The following is a 17807-nucleotide window of genomic DNA, read 5'->3' as shown; positions in this document are numbered from 1 at the left end:
TGTCTTCCTCTACGAACCCACTGCCGACAGCATTGGCTGGTACTGGGAGCACACAAAGTGACTTGGCAATGGCGATCGACCACCTGGAAACAACCGTCGTCGACCTCTTCGATGCCTGGGCGACGAGCACACCAACGGCCACTGCAGTCGAGTGGAACGGGCAAAGACTTACTTTCGCCGGCCTACGAGACGCATCACTCCATGTCAGCAAAGCTCTGTTGTCAGTTGGCGTTAGATCCGGCGACAAGATTCCCATCCTTTCCCAGATGTCGCTGGAGCTGCTTCCCGCAATCTTGGGCGTTCTCAGAGTTGGCGCTTGCTACGTGCCCATTGATATGGCAGCCTGGAGCAAGGCGAGAATCGACGCTACGCTCGAGGATATCTCTCCGCAAGTGGCCATTGCGACCAGTCAGCCGGACACACGACGCGTGCCAGTGATTGTATTTTTTCAAGAGCGATGGCTTCAATCGCCGTTCGACGACACAGATGATACTTGCAGCCAGCTGGACGCTATCCGCCGGAGTCTCGACACAAAAGCACTTGTCTATATCACCTTTACGTCTGGGACCACGGGAAAGCCAAAGGGGGTGATGATATATCATCGAGCGCTCCATCAGTTTGCCGCACTGAACACAGATAATACTCTTGACATAACCCCTGGCGAACGTGTGTTACTGGCATTCTCCATCTCGTTTGACGGTAAGCAAGCCTTCAGACCACCCTCAGCATGAAGATCCCCACTAACACTTACCCCAGCATGTGCTGCCACTATCTGGGTAACACTCACAAGGGGCGGAACCTTGGTCATGGCTTCATGGTCTACGTTCCCTGAAATTGCCACTACCTGCAACACTCTGATACTAACGCCGTCCATGTTGGCCACGTTGGATCCAGCCGGACCCTATGACAAAGTCCGCACTATCTATTTGGGTGCCGAAGCCGCCAACTTTGACATTGCGCGTCAATGGATTACGCCTACGCGGGAAGTCATCCACACCTACGGTCCATCAGAGGCGACCATCGCCATCTCTTACGGGAGAGTGCCTGAAGGGACGGAGCCTGACCTGGGTGTAATCAATCCTGGAGTGGACGTCTTTCTTGTCGACGAAAATTTGCAAGAAAGCGATATTGGTGAGATATTGATAGGCGGTCCATGTTTGGCTGCGGGATACCTGAATAATCCCGAGCTCACAGCTAAGAAGTTCATTGACTGGAATGGGAAACGCGTGTACCGGACTGGTGACTTGGCACGGAGAACCAAAAATGGACTATCATGGGTGGGGCGAGCGGACCGCATGGTAAAGAACCGAGGTTTTCAGGTCAACTTGGAGACAGAAGTGGAGTCGGCCATGCTACGCTTCACCGATGTCCGAGCAGCTTCCGCTTTCATGTGGCGTGGTAAGCTTATGGGATTCGTCCAGCCGGCGACTGTCAATCTCGAGGAGCTGCGGGCATTCATGAGGGAGAACTGTGACCCGTTTGTGGTCCCGGACGAGATCCTGGCGTTGGACCAATTCCCTCTCACAGCACATGGAAAGGTCGATCGAGCTGCCCTGAACGCTCAGTTAGAAGACAGAATGTCCAGAGAGGACACAGATCTGGACACCATTGTCTGCACCTCCCCCTATGATGCGCTGCGGTGGGCTTTCGCCAAGTGCCTTCAAGTTCCTTTCAGAGATCTCGACAGGACATCGTCTTTCTCCCGACTCGGAGGCAACTCGCTGGCGGCTATACGCCTGTCAAAGTTTTTGAGGCAACAAGGTTACGACATCCCCATCTTGCACATTCTCAGGGGAGACACCATCGACTACTTGGAAGAGAAGCTCACAAAGATCGACGAACAAAATGCGGCGCCGGACTCCAACGGTACACTGCAGACTGAGTCTGAGGCAGTGCCAGCTACCGACATGCACAGAATTATGCTGACCCAGTCTCAACGTAACCCGATAGTTAATTGCCTGGTAGGCAGAGCCAAGTTCGCGGGGCCACAAGATTCGATCCCAACCCCAAGCGAATTGCAAGTCGCCTGGACCGCCACTCTTGCGGCCCACAGCATCTTCAAAACACGATACGACATGCAAACTTGGACGCTCCATGACCTTGACCGTGTCAACCTTGACTGGGAAGAAGTCAGCGTCGACGCCGAAGAGTTTGACAACGCTCTCTTGTCCGTTGACGAGCAGCTTTGGGCACATCAGCACAGTCTCCAGCGTCCCAGTCTCGAGGTTCCATATTGCCACATTACCTGCGTCTACGCACCCAGCCGCAAGGCCATAGGTTTCGTCTGGCGTATACACCACGTTCTCGTGGACATATTCTCATTCATTATCCTCATGCGTGACTTGGAGCGAGCTTTGGCGAACGAGAAGGTGGCACCCGGACCTCGCATTCAAGACTACTCGCGCTTCATGCAAAAGTACAAGAAAGACAAGCTGGGTACAGCTACCGAGTTCTGGACGCGCATGATGAAGCCGCTTTGTGAACGGTCTTTGTTTGACTTTCGACCGCCGCAGACATCCTTTGTGGGCAACGCCTGGCGGGGTCTGCCATTCACAACTCGGGAGACTGTGGAGTCCATTGAGGCGTCAGTGCGCTCGTACAACATCTCAAGCGCGACATTAATCTTCGCTGCATGGGCACTAGTTTTGGATAAGTACACGCGCTGCAGTTTTGTCTCATTCTATCTCAGTCGCTCCGGCCGCATGGTCCCTTGGCCGCAAGCACCCTCGCTTGTAGCGGCAATGAACTGCCGCGTACCGTTTGCCACGGGCGTTCCTGCAGAAGCAGCCGTACATGAATGGCTGGCGGAGATGCACAGTACGCTACTCACTGTTGCGGAGCTTGAAAATCTGTGCCAGTCACTTGACAGATCGATTTATCCCGAGGAGTATTTCAAGACGGCTGTGCAAGCTTTTCTCTACATGCCCGAGTCACCGGCCAGCTGGGAGGTTCACGACAGGCTTACTGGTCAGGCAGACCAGATAGGGATGGTCTGGAGAGTTCAGCCAACAGGTAATGGGGCTGTTGAAGCCGTGCTGGAGATTGACCAGAGAGTTGTGGACATTGAATGGGCCAAGGAAGTGGGCACAGTCGCTGTGCGGATGCTTGAGGGGCTGACAAATGCCCAGAGGGGGACCCAGTTGCGACATCTGACTTGAACCATGAATGCGAACCTGTCCTGTATCAAGTATTTTGCGCTTTTATGTCGCATGGTTGAGATCATCGCGTAGAGAGAGCGGAAGCGTGCATGTCGTCGCCAGTAGCCTTAACTCCACGAAGGAGCGGAGCACCGGCCACTGCTATGGGCAACTGTGCATTCAATCGAGTGACACGGTGCTCCATTGACGACTGCATGTCTCCATAACTGTCAGACCTGCTGCGAATATTTGAGTGTACGTCCGTCTTAGAAGGCAAAATCTGCTTGAATATCCCCAGCCTTCAAGCAGCGTCCCTCCCGCCAATGCATGAATATCTTTGGGTTCTGTGTCCTTATCTCTTTGTAATGGTACCGACACCCAGAAGTTAGAGCAATGGCGACCGCAAAGGACACGGAGGCTGCCGCAGCGATATCAGGACACACAACAAACACCACAGGTTGCACATGCTCATTGCGTGATAGCCATGTATATACGTCACCTCTTCCCAGATATAAGACATCAAGCATATAACCCAACCAGCTGCTATCACAGAACCTTCCCTCTTGAGCTATGATTGCCTAAGTCTTGCATTGCTTCTCGGAATAGGACTTGACCAAGGCAGATTCTAGAGTGAGCTACTCGCCTGCTGATCCCTCACCTCTTGGAGTGATCTAATCTGTCTCCCATCGGCGTCAAAGTTGGTCGCAAGCAACCACGTTTGCAACACTCTTTTGTTTAGTGGCCACTCCTCGTCTAACATACTCAAGCAATCCGAATCCCGACTGGTGCCCCACCGGGTTACATTGTCCTTGCGAAGCGTGCCTTCATACTTATAACCCATCCGTTCCGTATGCTTCCGAGACTTGACATTGAGTGTATTGGACTTGCACCAGACTCTACAGTATGCTATTTTCTGTGCTTCGAACAAATGACAGAGCAGGAGATAGTGCGCTTCCGTGGAGGCATATGTACGTTGCAGCAGTGGAGAGAATACAAGGTCGTCTAGCATGATGGTACGAGATGGTGGGTGAGCCCGGTAGCCCATGATTCCTAGGACAGAGGTGTGGGAATGAATGGCAGGAGGGGCCGGTGGACCGAGGTGAGACTGGGAGGCTTTGATGACATAAATAGTGAGGTCTGGATGGTCGCGCAAATAGCCGAAAATATGATTGGAAAGATCGTCCTCGGTGTAGATATAAGGAAACCCGGTAATCCAGTCGACCATGTGGTTATTCTCTGGAAAACCAAGGCCCGTAAACAGGAGGGGAATATGTGCTGGAGTTATACGTTCCAGCGTTACGTATTGACCCTTTATTGGAGCTGAGATTGATGACTGAGTGGCGGGCAGAGTTGAGCCTGGTTCACCAAGATCTGATGCTTGTTAGCGGATGGAGAGTGCGGAATTATGTAGTTCAAAATGCACCAATACTTTCTGTTGTTTGCATCGTGAAGCCCAGCACGTTGAATTTTTTCCTTTTCTTTTTCTTTTCTTTTCTTTTTTTTTTTTTTTTTTTTTTTTTTTTTTCAGATGCGGATTGAAGGAACAAGGATGATAATGCTGGATGAGAGGGCTGACATTACATGGTGCCGGCCACACACTGTCATTTAAAGTATCTGACTCTGAGTTTAATCCTTCATCCTACTTTTCCTTCCCTCCCCTCGGTGCGATCTTTCTTTCTTGCATGCGCGAGCGTTCCGGACGTGATTACGGAAGGTCAGCAAGCGTCAGTAGTGGGGCTAAGGCTGACTATGCTCAGCATCCTCTTGGAGTGCCCTCATGGCGTAATCAGAGTGTTAGCAATTAGCTTACGCTGAACAGGCAATCTAACCTACAGAGGAAGTGCAGGGGGTGCTCAGTCGGACGCGAAAAGAGGCAGTAGTAGTAAACATGTATAGATGCAAGGTGAGACAGGGCTATGTACATGCCTGTGTATAGACTAATCTACGAGTTAGTGATACATATAGTCAGAGATGGGCCCGGCATCCAGCGGTATCGTGGACGGATCCCCACTTTGCTGAGTTTATCCCGTAGCTTTGTAGTAAGCTGCACACTCCTACATTGGTGCATTTTGTTCGTCTGGAAACCTGGCATCCCAATCCTAGTAAGCGAAAAACATCACCGCGCTTCAAACCCTGTGTTGGAGGGACTCCACCGGCGACAACGGCGAAATCTGCAAGCGTTTGTGCTTCGAGATGTCTCCGTGATGAAGTCGCGATCCGCAAAAACCAATGCCTCAAGTCGAGAGGCTGCTGATATACTTGGACCCTGCCAATTCTTATCAGTTGAGCACTGCCATCGAACCTCAGCAAAACTGAACAACATCCTCGGCATTCCCATCATTTCCTGTACTCAACGGCACCAGCTGCAGCTCGAGCGTGGCTGACTGAAAAACATCAACATGTACGCCGATCGTATGCTCACGAAATGGCTTCAGGACCTCAAGCCGCGGGCTGCTGCCATGAAGGATCAACCGGTTTTCTATCGCAACCTCGAACAAGCCATGGACATTTCCCGCGCAGACCGCAGCCTCATCGTCGCCAGGCCTCGCTGGGACGACTCCGTTCTCGACTTCACTTCGAGTGACTTCTTGTCCTTCAGCCGCTCTGGCCGCATCCGCGAAGCGTTCCTCGAGGAGTTGGGTCGCCATGAGGAGTTCCGGCTCAGCGCATCGGGCTCGCGGGTCCAGTACGGCAATTACGACTACCTCATCCAGGTTGAGCAGGAGATTGCAGATTTCCACGGGGCGGAAGCAGCGTACATTGCGCATTCGGGCTTTATGGCTAACGCTGGGACGGTGGCAGCCGTGCCTTTGCCCGGCGATGCGATAGTCTATGATGATGCCGTTCATGCCAGCACTCATGAGGGCTTGAAGCTGTCGCTGGCTTCCCATCAGCTGTCCTTCCGACACAACGACCCAGACGCTCTGCATGAGGTTCTAAGTTCGCTAAAGAAGTCACATAAGGCCTTTGAGTTGGGGACCTCCTCGATCCTAATCGCGGTCGAGTCCGTCTACAGCATGGATGGGGACATTTGCCCGCTCGAGGAAATGGTCCAGGTGGCAAAAGAGGTCTTCCCCCTTGGCAACGCTCAATTCATCGTTGATGAAGCTCATAGTAATGGTGTGATTGGACCAAGGGGAGCAGGCCTCGTAAACATGTTGGGGTTAGAGAAGGAGATAGCTATTCGCATTCACATGTGCAGTAAAGCCTTGGGATCGACTGGAGGTAAATGAGCGCTCCCCATCGATACACACGAGACGTGACAAAGGCTAAACTCAGCACAATCAGGCGTTATACTATGCAACAAGACCGTTCGGGCCCGGTTGATTAGCAACGCACGTTTTGCCATCTACAGCGGCGCACCATCGTTTCCAATGGTGGCGTCCATGCGCGCTGGGTACCGTTTATTGGAGAATGGCGAGGCCGAAAAGGTAAGAACCGTCTACTTTGCTTCAAAGCCATCTAACCGCCATTCCCTTCTTAGACTTGGACTGCGTCTTGCTAACCAAGCCCTAGGGGATGGAAAAGATCCAGACCAGTGTTAGGCACTTTCTTAAAACCATCACCGCCCATCCCGTATGGGATGAAGCCGTGGACGAGGGAATCCTCAACATACCCCTCGCCGAGGACTATGAAAGTAACGAGCACCTCACTCACATCGTGCCGGTATTGACACGTCCGAAACACGAGGTGTACCTCTTCTTCCATCTGATCATCAACAACATCAACGCCTATCCTATATCTTTCCCTGTCGTTCCCAAGGGGAAAAGCCGTGTACGGCTGGTCTTTCATGCCCACAATAGCCTGGACCAAGCGGAGACGTTGGCAAACGTTATTTGCGAGTGGGCTCAAGAGATGTTGGACATTGAGGCTGGTAAGACGGATAATGTCATGCCGAGTGCAGCACGCAAGGTGTATGCTATGAAGACTTGAGAGATGTAGCTTAGATAGGGATGCAAGTTCCTTGTGTGATGCATTTCGTATCTCTTAGGCTGGATAGTGATGTGACATTGCATTGCAAAATTGGCAGCATGCCGCAAAGCTCGCAGCTAAACCCAATGCATGTGACGAGAGAGTATTATAAATTCGAGCTATTAATTTTTCGATACGTTTTGGTCCCAGTTCACTAACGGCTGGGTTATGCCGACGATCTTTCTGTGTATGCATCTGCATCCCCACTCCGTTGTGGAAAAACGGGTTAGCTGAGCCCAGAAGTGGTGGGGATGGAGCCCCAGCGTTGCCAACAGTCAGTCACGCCGTAGCTGGAGAACTGAAGCTTCTATCTACGGTGGAGGATCGCTTCAGCTCCTGACTGGACTACATAGAAACTTGGCTAATACGGCCCGTAACTGTAACGGCTTATTCCTAGGAGTTGAAGGTACGGAACGCGTAATTACGGGAGAGCTAGTAGGAACGGTAGGTTATAACGCGTACAGACTACAGAAAAATACGTACAATCTCTACAAACAAGCCTCCTCTCAAACTTATTTATCTAAAACTAAGCTAAAAAATATAGTTTAGGTAGGTGGCGCTTACTACTGCAAGCCTCTAGGGCTTATCACTGCAACTCTAACACTAAATATATGTAAGGCTCCGTGGCCTCAGGTTTCTCCTTGTTTGTTGCTTGCTGCCGCCTTCATTTGCTGCTTGTTGTTTCCTGATAGGTCTCCTTGGTTTGGTGTTTCTCCTTGTGTACAATTGCCTCAGCAATTGTACGTTGCTCAGTGTACTTAGTTAGGCCTTTGAGCCTCCATCCGATAGAGTATCTCATTCTAGTTTTAGCTCATTGTTGCTCCACAATATAAATCAGCCGTATACGACAGTTACGGCAGCCTCATCACATCTACGGACTGTACATCCTACGGCCAGGCCAATGGGCAGCTCTTGACTGCTTACTTAAGCCGTAACCCGTAGCGGGTACGGACCCTCACCGTAGTACTGACTGTTGGCAACGCTGTCCAGGAGCCCTTCGCCGCGGTGTGCTCAGCAGATCCCCCAAAATACGGGCTAGTATTTGAGTGGCTAAATGAATGTGTTGGTTAAATCCTCGACCTGAGTCGGGCCGTAGGATACGACACTTAGTCTTAGTGAGATGCAGTAAGCTAAGATAAGCCGCATATTAAGGCGGAAGCCGGGGGAATGCTAGGACTTTTCGTCATGATTAGCTAAATACATGGACAGCACTCGGACGGAGCTAGTAGAAATCATTTTTTTCTTTTTTTTTTTTTTTTCAAAAAAGATAGCGCGACAGACGATGGGGACCATCATTCACCACAACAATCGATTTAGGAGCTCTTGAAACAAACGACACCGTCGCCGCATTGGTCAATCGGACCCCATGGGTCCACCCTTGCGTATTGCCCTCCTCGAGTGCGATGAGCTGGTCGGAGAGATGAAGAGGGAATATGGCAGCATTGGCAATTTATACAGAAAGTTCCTTGAGGCCGGTGCATCGAAGCTCGAGGAGAGCGGTCTCTATGCGCGACCCAATCTCGAGATTACTTCCTATGATGTGGTCAACAAGCAAGAATATCCGGACCTCGAGAACATCGACGCAATATTCTTGACAGGCAGCCGTAAGTGACCCACCATATCTCGCCCACTTGCTCAGTGAGGCGGCCAGGCAAAGGAGCCACGCAGCTGATGTCTCATTGCGGGTGGAAGGGTATGATTCTTTCACGCCAGGGTTAAATAACTGGATCTCAAAGCTCGTCGATTTCATCAAAACAGTCCTGCAAGACCAATCACGGGTTCGGATAATGGCCGTCTGTTTCGGGCATCAGATCGTTGCTCGCGCATATGGAGTTATGCCTGAAAGGAGCAATTCCGGCTGGGAGGTCTCTGTTACTCCCATTGCACTGACAGAGAGAGGGAAGCAAGTCTTCGGACAGGATTCACTAGTATGTTCCATAAATCCATGAAGCAACGGCTCCCGAGGTGCTGGACCGTACTAATGGGAATGTCCTGACAGGCGCTTCATCAGATGCATCGTGACGCGGTTCCACGGTATCCATCGTCTGTGGAGAAGCTTGGTCACTCAGACCGCTGCGATGTGCAAGGAATCTACGTCAAGAACCGTGTGATTACCGTACAAGGGCATCCGGAGTACACTGCAAAGATTGCCAGCGAATTTCTAGATCGAAGGCGCGGATCGCTACTAGATGAGGCAACATATCAAGATGGAAAGAATCGAGTAAATAACCCGCATGATGGCGTGACTGTTGGGGCTAGCTTCTTGAAATTCTTGTTGGAAAAATAACCTATACATGCTGCCTCTTTTCATGATCGCATCCGACTGAACACCGCCTTCACTCCCTCTGTACCAATATTTTCTGCATTAGATTAAATAATTAGGACCCGTAGCGATATACCAGACCTTGCAATAAGCTTTGTAGCGCCTCTATGTACACATAATAAGCTCTAAGATAGGGCTCTACTAATAGCATTATTAGATAGTTGCGAATCGAGTTGCGCTAACTATAGTAGGTAATCTTACCCACACAAAGGAATTGCAGGGGGTTGTTTGTCGGAGGTGGAAACCCGTACAGTGAAACTTGAGTATTAGCAAGGAATTGGCATTAGCAAAACCATCGGCGTAAGCAGAAGTTTTCATCTACCGCCAAATTTTGTTAGGGGTTTTGCTTACGGCTGAAGCTAAGCAAATTGCTTACTGTGGTTGCAAGGATAAGTTTTGTATATTGCCACTGCGGAGGCCAAGGATTCTATGGATGGGCGGATTACCTGAGGTTAGCTTGGAGGGTTACATTTGTAAGCTGAAATGTATGGAAACAAAACTGCGCGATCTCTGCGCGTGTGAGGCTCTGTTTTCTCTTATGGAGATTCCTAAATAGGAAATTGGTGATAGTTGAACTTGGTGTTGCAATTTGAATTGTTTAGTACTTTGTATGGCCGCCCTAGGCAGCAATTACTGCCTCTATCCTTGCTGGCATGGATTGAATGAGTTCTTCAAGTTTGTAAGGCTTAATTGACTCCCTGTCAGATTTGATGGTATCTGAAGATATCACGGTGACAGAAAGATTGATTGAAGATGGGTTGACTGATTGTATTCAGGTGTGTGCTTGTGTGGGTGAGGCTGGGGCCTGACACCGGTTTTGATGTTCCTTCTCTGGGCACCAAGGCTGTGCAGGGCACTAGCCACTGCAGAATCACTAGCCACATGTCCTCAGACAGTACCGGTACAGACAGTTTCTCCCAGTCCTCCTCTCCAGTCCCAGATAGGATATCCATAAACTGGCTTACCATCTGACATGACCGCTTCGATGATGGCCATTGCTACGAGGACAACGGTTCACCGATAGCAGAATTTAGAAAGCGCACACCACACAGGCCTCAACTGGACGTAGAGGGAAATAACCTATGGTGCGGAAATAAGGTGTTTCTCCCGGCCGAACTTGAGCATGGGGACATATATACTTTGTACTGGACGTGGGATTTCAGCAGTGATCATATCGAGATTTACACAACCTGTCTTGATATTGAGATTATAGGGTGAGGACGAGAAAGTGTTAGGTACAGGTATATAGAAACAACAATAAATGACTATTCTCTTATCCTTCGTTCCTATCCTGTCTACCTAATTCTGCATTTCTATTCTGTAATAGCTCGAAACTCGATCATTGCGTCAACCTCTGCAAGAGATAAGCTGGTATTCATATCTAGGTAAGCATTTGATGTTACCTTCGCATATAACTGAGAACCGTTCAGGATATGTGCTTATGAAAGTCAGACACTTCTTTACTCGAAGGGAAGCAACCTACTCAGAGATGTGACGCAGCCCATGCGGGTGGGCTTTGCAGGCATTGAGCAATCTAGTCAAAGGCTGGAACCGATCTTTGGAGCGATTCTCAGTTAAACCATTTGGCGACTAGCATCGTAATGCTGTACTACAACTGTCCAGCTATAGTAACACACAATACAGTTGCACCGTGCTGTGAGATATTGATGAGAAAGGGCAGATGTGCGGGAGCAATAATTGCACACGTTTTTGTATTGATTAGGTAGGCGAACGAGTGTCATGATTGAAGGAGCCTGAGCTCGACAGACGAGGTACAGTCAAGAGCATTTATAAAGCATTGAGGATATTTGTACGCCGCAACCTATATTTTTAGTACTAGAATGAGCGCGTAAATACAGGAAGATGATTTGAAGGGCAAGATATAGGGACAACGAAGGGGCATCTGGGGACTGATAGATGCATAGCGAGGGGACCGGGCAATGCCATGGACAGCATGCTGGAAGCAAGTCTCCGGCTTGAAATCCGATGCCACGCAGGTTAGAGAACAACAGAATGCATCGTGTAGGATCTTCCATCGGAGACCTGTCCAAGATGTCCTCTCTGAATGGCACAGTCAGGATCAGGACTCACGATCGCGAGTCCACAGCCCGCTATTGTGGAACCGATAATGCTTGTGCGTTGCGTTGCGCCAAAACGCTTTCCAATTGGAACAGTGACGTGCTACGTGCAGCAGGGATCCAACGCTCCGTGCACGTTCTGCCGGTTTTGACCAGGGCTTCCATTAGCTTCTTAGGTAATTATCCTCGAGAAACTTGACCTCGGGATCAACTGGTGCGTGGAGTTCCCGCGACCGCTGAGGGTAGCTTGGCAGGTGGTGGCTGTTTGACTAACGATCGGTGATGCGCATGGGTGCTCTGGAACCGGATCATCGGGTGCATGTGGCAGTCGAAAGGTAAGAGACTGTTCGGTTGGAATCTGGATAGGAATTTTGGGGCGTTTTTAGGGCCAGATTTCATCCTTGGACAGGGCCTAAGAGTCACGGTCATAGCCAGGCGGCGATATTGCAGCAAGCATGCTCGATATCGTACAGAGTACCGTTTTGCAGGAGTAGAGTGGCACAGTGGGCTTGTGTGGGAGCCACACAGAGTCTGACCACCTGGTTCGCATATCTAGGATTGTGGCGCCTGGCTCAGAAAGCCACCCAATGGCCATCATTCATCCATTAACGATTAACTTCTGTGTGTTGGCATTATTAGGTATTGCGGTGTTGCTTTCCACCCACCAACTTGGAGTACTCCATAAGCTACTCGTGACAGCCATCCATTAACAGCATTTGCCGCTTTCAGCCACCAGCTCCCTATGCGTGGGGGTTGTCGATGCAGCCATTATTGGACCATGCCGATGCGAATCGTAGATTGGCTCTCATCCATCCATCCCCGTGTGGTCCCATAAACCCTGCATCCGAGTGACGCCAAGAACTCTATCCCAACTAACAAACCTCAGCCAACAACGCGAACCCCAAACCATGTCTCTTTGTTGCAGATATGGTGTACCACGTACGATATAAGCGCCGCTCTCAAACTCACTTCAATCAGCCTTTCCCTCTCGCAGAGTCCAAGGTCCGCACAATCATTAATACCCATATGCTTGAATCGCCCTTCCCAAGTTCACGAAAATGTCAATGTCTAGAGCCGCCCCAACCCAACGAAACGTCGCAGTCTAGATCGAAAAAGCAGAGGCTCAACCATTCGAGTGGATCTCAAACACCAGCGGCATTCTGGGACAACTTATCGAAGATCTGGTTGACCAAGCGAGCGTTGAGGGAGCTAGACCGAAGAAACAATCAAGCTGCTCCAAGGCTATCTGCTAGGTGGAAGGAAAATTGCCAAAACGTTCAATATGCTGTTGACTATCTTCGCCTCTGCAAGCCGAGGATTTTGAAAGACATAAAGTCATTTGCTAGACACGGTGGTCCAGATCTGTCGAACGTAAGGAACGTACGTATTACAACATACTTACCAGATTGCGTCAGCGCTAACAATGCTCTCCAGTTCCCCGAGCCTCTACATTCGTCGGACTACACAATGAGCTCGAGACGGTCAAGTTCTAGGAGTCAACAACGGAGTTCTGCAACTACCTCAAGCACTAAGCCTACCACAAATATGTCCAAAACAAAGAGCACTGGGGTGTATGACCGTGACTTTCACCAACACCTTGTCGATAATGCGATTTATCCTGATGCATACGAATACTCTAATGGCAGTGTACCTGCTAAGCCAAACAACTGGGAGGATCTCAAACAAAGATTGGCACAACCTCGACCGTCTCTCTCACCGTCGCAATTTTCTGATGGAGAGTTCGAGAAATTCAAACGAGCGGATGCACATGCCACCAAAGAAAAACAGGTGTCGGAATTAGTAGTTCCTATCATTGAGAGCAAGATCGGAGATCCAAAATGCCGCTCAGGAGGCATTCCATTCACTAACCTTGACCCTCTAACGGATGGCACGCTCAAGCCTGGCAACCCAGATATCTACTACGGCACCCGCCCAGAGCAGCTTAGTCGACAAATCCGCGACAAGCTTAGTGGCCATATTATCCCTTTGACACAGCACGATCTTCCCCTAGCGCCAAATTTCTTCCTAGCAGCAAAGGGGCCAGATGGATCAGCAGCGGTGGCCAAACGACAAGCTTGTTATGACAGTGCGTTGGGAGCGAGAGGCATGCACAGCCTTCAGTCACATGGAAGAGCCGAACTTGTCTATGACAACAATGCATATACTGTAACCTCTACATATCATGATGGCCAGCTCAAGATGTACACCAGCCACGTAGCTGCACCAAGCACTGCTGGAGGCCATCCAGAGTACCATATGACTCAGCTCCGATCTTTTGCTATGACCGACAGTGTGCCCACCTGTCGAGAAGGAGTCGGTGCATACAGAAACCTACGAGACTGGTGCAAATATGAGAGAGACGCGGTGATTAAGCAGGCGAACGAGAGAGCAAATCCTGTGGAAGCTGAGGCACCAACTCCTGATGCAGGCGCTAGCCCAGCTCCAAGCTTTGTGACTGCAGTGTCAGAGACAGAGGCCTACACCATGAGTCAGGAGTCTTGGACATCCCTGAATGAAGGCTCTCATATGCCTGAGGGCTTCGAGGAATCCGATACTTCAATAGAGGACGTTGTGGAGTACAAGCTCCCGGCAAAACGTTCCAGTAAGCGTTCAAAGCACCTACAGACACGGCGAAAGCGACGCAATGCAGAAGGAGCAGAATGATATCTGCCGATGTGTGAGTTTACTTCGACTAGGGCTGGCCTAGGCAGCAAAGGAAGAAATTGAGGCTTTGGGTATCAGCGACCCGTGAAATCTTGTATTCTTGATGGCAGTTCTAATTCTATCTCTTCTCCCTTATAGAGTGATCGCAATTCTCATTTGTTGGCTCTGTGAACCCTTCAACACGTCCAGGGTCTCATCAATTGCACGGCACCGACCTAGCTGCTCGTTTTCTCAGACGAGGCCAGTTAAGAGCGGAGACACAGTCCCAAAATTATCGGTTAGGCATCAGACACCAAACCTCCCTGCTGAGTTCATAGAACCTCGAGATGCTCTTATGCGTGAAACCTTTGACTAGCTATACAACGTCGAACGGCACAGTCGCCTCATTCCGTGGCTGCACAGCTTCCGAACCTGCAATTGGTGAATCGATTGGCTGCATATATTATAGAAGGGCCTAACTAAGCAAGACTTGAGGTCTATTCTCGGTGAAATGCTACAGAAATTGGCACCCCCTCTATAAGTCCACGAAGGGCAACTCCAAATTGAAATGTTCAAGAGAACAGGATCCGTGGAAAAAGAGCTGCGGAGTCTCCTCCTGTCAGATAGAACGGCCCTTCGGAGCTTGACTGAGGTTGACCAGCCATTGACTATCAATCATGAGGGAGGCGGGGAGCTGGGTTGACCGTTGTCAGATGGTAAGCCAGTTTATGGACATTCCATCTGGGACTGGAGAGAAGGACTGGGAGAAACTGTCTATACCGGTACTGTCTTTCTGCAGTGACTAGTGATTCTGCAGTGGCTAGTGCGCTGCACAGCCTTGGTGCCCAGAGAAGGAACATCAAAACCGGTGTCAGGCCCCAGCCTCACCCACACAAGCACACACCTGAATACAATCAGTCAACCCATCCTTATTCAATCTTTCTGTCACCGTGACATCTTCAGATATCATCAAATCTAACACCTCCACCCCGAACTAAGAAGGCCAACCAATGATAGCCACCCACGCCAACTCAGTTCTTGTTGTGTCCGAGGAGGGAGTAGTTGTAGCAAGCAGCTGAAGCCTTTCAACCAATAGTACAGAATGAAATTATCACACTAATAACGAAACCTTGCTCAGAATCAGGCAGCAAGTCAGGCTCAACTATGGGATCATACTGTGTAGGACGATGGGACGATGGGACGATGGGACGGTCATCCATTAACGATTTGGCATTTGCTGAAGGATTTAGCCACCAACTTCTGTGTTGGCATTGCGGCGAGTCTTGCAAGGCACCAGCTCGAATCTACCGGTAATGAGTCACGACAGTCCATTAAGGATTGAGCATTTGCCGCCCTTGCGGCCACCAACAGCGTGCACGCCATCCACCAACTTCTGTGTTGGCATTGCCGCGAGACTTGCAAGGCACCCAGCTCACAGTGCCACGCACCTTCGCTTACCGAGGCGGATTTCGTGGGACGGGTAATCTAACGACAGTCCATTAAGGATTGAGCATTTGCCGCCCTTGCGCCTCCCAACAGCTCGTGCACGCCATCGACGCAGCTAGTGGCTCATGGCAACGTCAGTCGTGAAGGCGGTGCATCTTCAGCTCGAAAATTGGAACCAGGATTTGGAAGGAAAGATAACGTTATCAGTTTTGGAATTTGAGATTTTAATACTGCTTAATACCCGCTAGCCGCAATAGTTCTAGAAAACAATTTCTACAATCCCTAAACTGGTGCGCTGCCTCTCTACCATCATACAAAGTCGCAGACACGCTAGGAAGGCCAGTAGCTGGTAGATTTCTCGTTCAACTATACAACAAACAAGCGTAGAAGTTGGCGGCCTTGCAGATCCTGAGTTGAGATTCAGAAAATGGGATTTCATTTATAAGATTATCAAGTTTGCAAGCATACATTCACCAGCATCGGTGGTTTAGTGGAACTACCAGCCGTTGCCATCTTTTATGTGGTTTGCACTCCATGTTCGCTACCTATTTTTTTTTCTTTTCGTTTTTAACAAATCAAGGTCTTGGAGTTAGAGTTCCTAAAGTTGTTTTTATCCCGGCTTACCCTAGGGTAGCCAAGACTTAGGAAACGGAATATGGATTCCGTGAAACGAACAACCAGGCAGCAAACAACACGGTCTGAGTCCTATTCCGGAATCCTGGAATCAGGCGGATGCCACGTTCTGCAGTCTCGGGATTGAATATTCGCTGGAGCCATGTAAGAGTCGGTGTATCCAGATTCAGAGCACGCATACTGCCACCCAGGAGTAGGAAGCATAGTCCAGTTGCTTCGGTGAGTTGTCAGATAATCATAGGGTTCAGATACCTACCATCGCCGCTGATGCATTCAATTGCGGTGACCATTGTCCGCTTCACGCGTGCGCCTCTATAGTCTCGCATGTCGTCCTTACCTACTAATACTTTCACTGAACCAAGCATCGAAAGCATAACGCCAGTCTCGTCCCTATTGTACACATTCTCTGCTAGGATAGCTGAGTCCTGTAGTATCCGCCCGATCACCTCAAACCAATGCATGATTTTCCAGTAACTATATGTTCTTCTCGTGGCGATTCCAGTCGAGCGCCTTGACTCTCCGCGCTTGCGTTTCCGGATGACGTTTCTCAAAGGCCCGAGCCCAATTCTTACTCGGTGGCTTGCGTGGTCGGTCGACCTCGGGTCGCTGGCGGGTAACGCAGAAGGCTATTCCTATTGAGAATGAATATCGTCCAAAACCTCCGAGGAGTCGAAAAACAATAGTAGTGATGCAGGGTTAGAAAGCAGAGATAGTTTGAGAGACTGCGAACACAATCATCAACAGCATACTCAAGCCGCCGTAATGTTTACTTTACACACTAGCAATAGAGACAGGAATAGCTTTAAAAGGTCCCTAAGTAACCATAACATTATACCGTCATGTTACCAAAAATTATAATGTTCGGAAGCTCGGTTCATTTCGGCGAGGGGTGTTTTTCGACCAACAGTGATGGACGTTAGACATTAGACAAAGCTTAGGGTTTAATGTCTTTAATCCAAGATTATCTATGCTGTTAATTGTTGTTGACTTTGTTATGATGAAAAGTGTTGGTAGGTTTCCACCACGCAGGGTTTTTCGCTCCACAGGAAGGGATGTTAGGTCGTGGCTTATAAATGGTGAATTGCTAGCTAAGGAGCTTCATGGTTCATTACACAAAAGGGAAACAATAAGAATGGAGAAAAGAGAGAAGCCAATTGCCCCAGTCTCTACTGATTCAAAAACACAGTTCCAGAGGCCAAGGTATCGGGAGATCGGGAAGAAGAGAAAGGCACGCCTTTGCCGAAGGGTGCCATGCTTTCCATGTTTCGCTTTGAAGACCCCTTTATTGGCCCCAGTTCTCTTTATAGTAGGTGTCCGGCAGACGAATACCATGGAATCTGTTGAGATATACCGCAAATTGGACCCTAGTAAATTCGTCGCCTGAATCTTTGCAGAAGGGATGCGGACATGTTATGGAGTTTTCAGGGAGACCTTCCAAATGCTTACAAAGATGCTCAAGTAGACTCTCTCTCGATAAGAATCGCCAAAGTAGTTCGCCGGTCTTGAGAGTGGCTAGACAGAAAGGACAGCGGCCAGGCCTAATCAACAAGCGTTTCCAAATAAGCACTGCGCATA

The 17807-nt window shown here is 49.7% G+C and overlaps 6 protein-coding genes across 6 annotated transcripts; 4 read left to right on the top strand and 2 right to left on the bottom strand.

Annotated features, from left to right (window-relative positions):
- Positions 1 to 68: 68 nt before the first annotated feature.
- EI97DRAFT_386273 (acetyl-CoA synthetase-like protein) lies at positions 69 to 3158 on the top strand (the record flags this gene model as incomplete). The annotated part of the gene is made up of 2 exons (XM_033796060.1): positions 69 to 699; positions 757 to 3158. 2 exons carry the CDS (start codon positions 69 to 71, stop codon positions 3156 to 3158), a joined length of 3033 nt encoding a protein of 1010 aa, XP_033649797.1.
- Positions 3159 to 3762: 604 nt separating this feature from the next.
- Positions 3763 to 4182, bottom strand: EI97DRAFT_386233 (uncharacterized protein; the record flags this gene model as incomplete). The annotated part of the gene is made up of 1 exon (XM_033796055.1): positions 3763 to 4182. The coding sequence occupies one exon, from the start codon at positions 4180 to 4182 to the stop codon at positions 3763 to 3765; it is 420 nt and encodes a 139-aa protein (XP_033649796.1).
- A 1201-nt stretch (positions 4183 to 5383) lies between these two features.
- On the top strand, positions 5384 to 7075 carry EI97DRAFT_232855 (8-amino-7-oxononanoate synthase). Its single transcript, XM_033793964.1, has 3 exons — positions 5384 to 6362; positions 6426 to 6568; positions 6654 to 7075. The coding sequence occupies exons 1-3, from the start codon at positions 5537 to 5539 to the stop codon at positions 7068 to 7070; spliced, it is 1386 nt and encodes a 461-aa protein (XP_033649795.1). The 5' UTR covers positions 5384 to 5536; the 3' UTR covers positions 7071 to 7075.
- A 1296-nt stretch (positions 7076 to 8371) lies between these two features.
- EI97DRAFT_504389 (class I glutamine amidotransferase-like protein) lies at positions 8372 to 9396 on the top strand (the record flags this gene model as incomplete). Its single annotated transcript, XM_033802822.1, has 3 exons — positions 8372 to 8713; positions 8802 to 9037; positions 9109 to 9396. The coding sequence occupies exons 1-3, from the start codon at positions 8476 to 8478 to the stop codon at positions 9394 to 9396; spliced, it is 762 nt and encodes a 253-aa protein (XP_033649794.1). The 5' UTR covers positions 8372 to 8475.
- Positions 9397 to 12536: 3140 nt separating this feature from the next.
- On the top strand, positions 12537 to 14174 carry EI97DRAFT_386272 (uncharacterized protein; the record flags this gene model as incomplete). The annotated part of the gene is made up of 2 exons (XM_033796059.1): positions 12537 to 12890; positions 12945 to 14174. The coding sequence occupies 2 exons, from the start codon at positions 12537 to 12539 to the stop codon at positions 14172 to 14174; spliced, it is 1584 nt and encodes a 527-aa protein (XP_033649793.1).
- A 2532-nt stretch (positions 14175 to 16706) lies between these two features.
- Positions 16707 to 16883, bottom strand: EI97DRAFT_386274 (uncharacterized protein; the record flags this gene model as incomplete). Its single annotated transcript, XM_033796061.1, has 1 exon — positions 16707 to 16883. A coding segment is annotated over one exon (177 nt), but the record flags the coding sequence as incomplete, so codon positions are not given.
- Positions 16884 to 17807: the final 924 nt, after the last annotated feature.

This window comes from Westerdykella ornata (assembly GCF_010094085.1).
Source record: "Westerdykella ornata strain CBS 379.55 unplaced genomic scaffold EI97scaffold_41, whole genome shotgun sequence".
Taxonomy (NCBI): domain Eukaryota; kingdom Fungi; phylum Ascomycota; class Dothideomycetes; order Pleosporales; family Sporormiaceae; genus Westerdykella; species Westerdykella ornata.
This window is presented reverse-complemented; position numbering and strand designations above follow the sequence as displayed.

Coding starts and splice junctions, on each gene's coding strand:
- EI97DRAFT_232855 (XM_033793964.1), top strand. CDS start 5,537: ATGTACGCCGATCGTATGCTCACGAAATGGCTTCAGGACCTCAAGCCG. Junction 6,363..6,425: donor AGCCTTGGGATCGACTGGAG/GTAAATGAGCGC, acceptor CAGCACAATCAG/GCGTTATACTATGCAACAAG. Junction 6,569..6,653: donor AGAATGGCGAGGCCGAAAAG/GTAAGAACCGTC, acceptor ACCAAGCCCTAG/GGGATGGAAAAGATCCAGAC.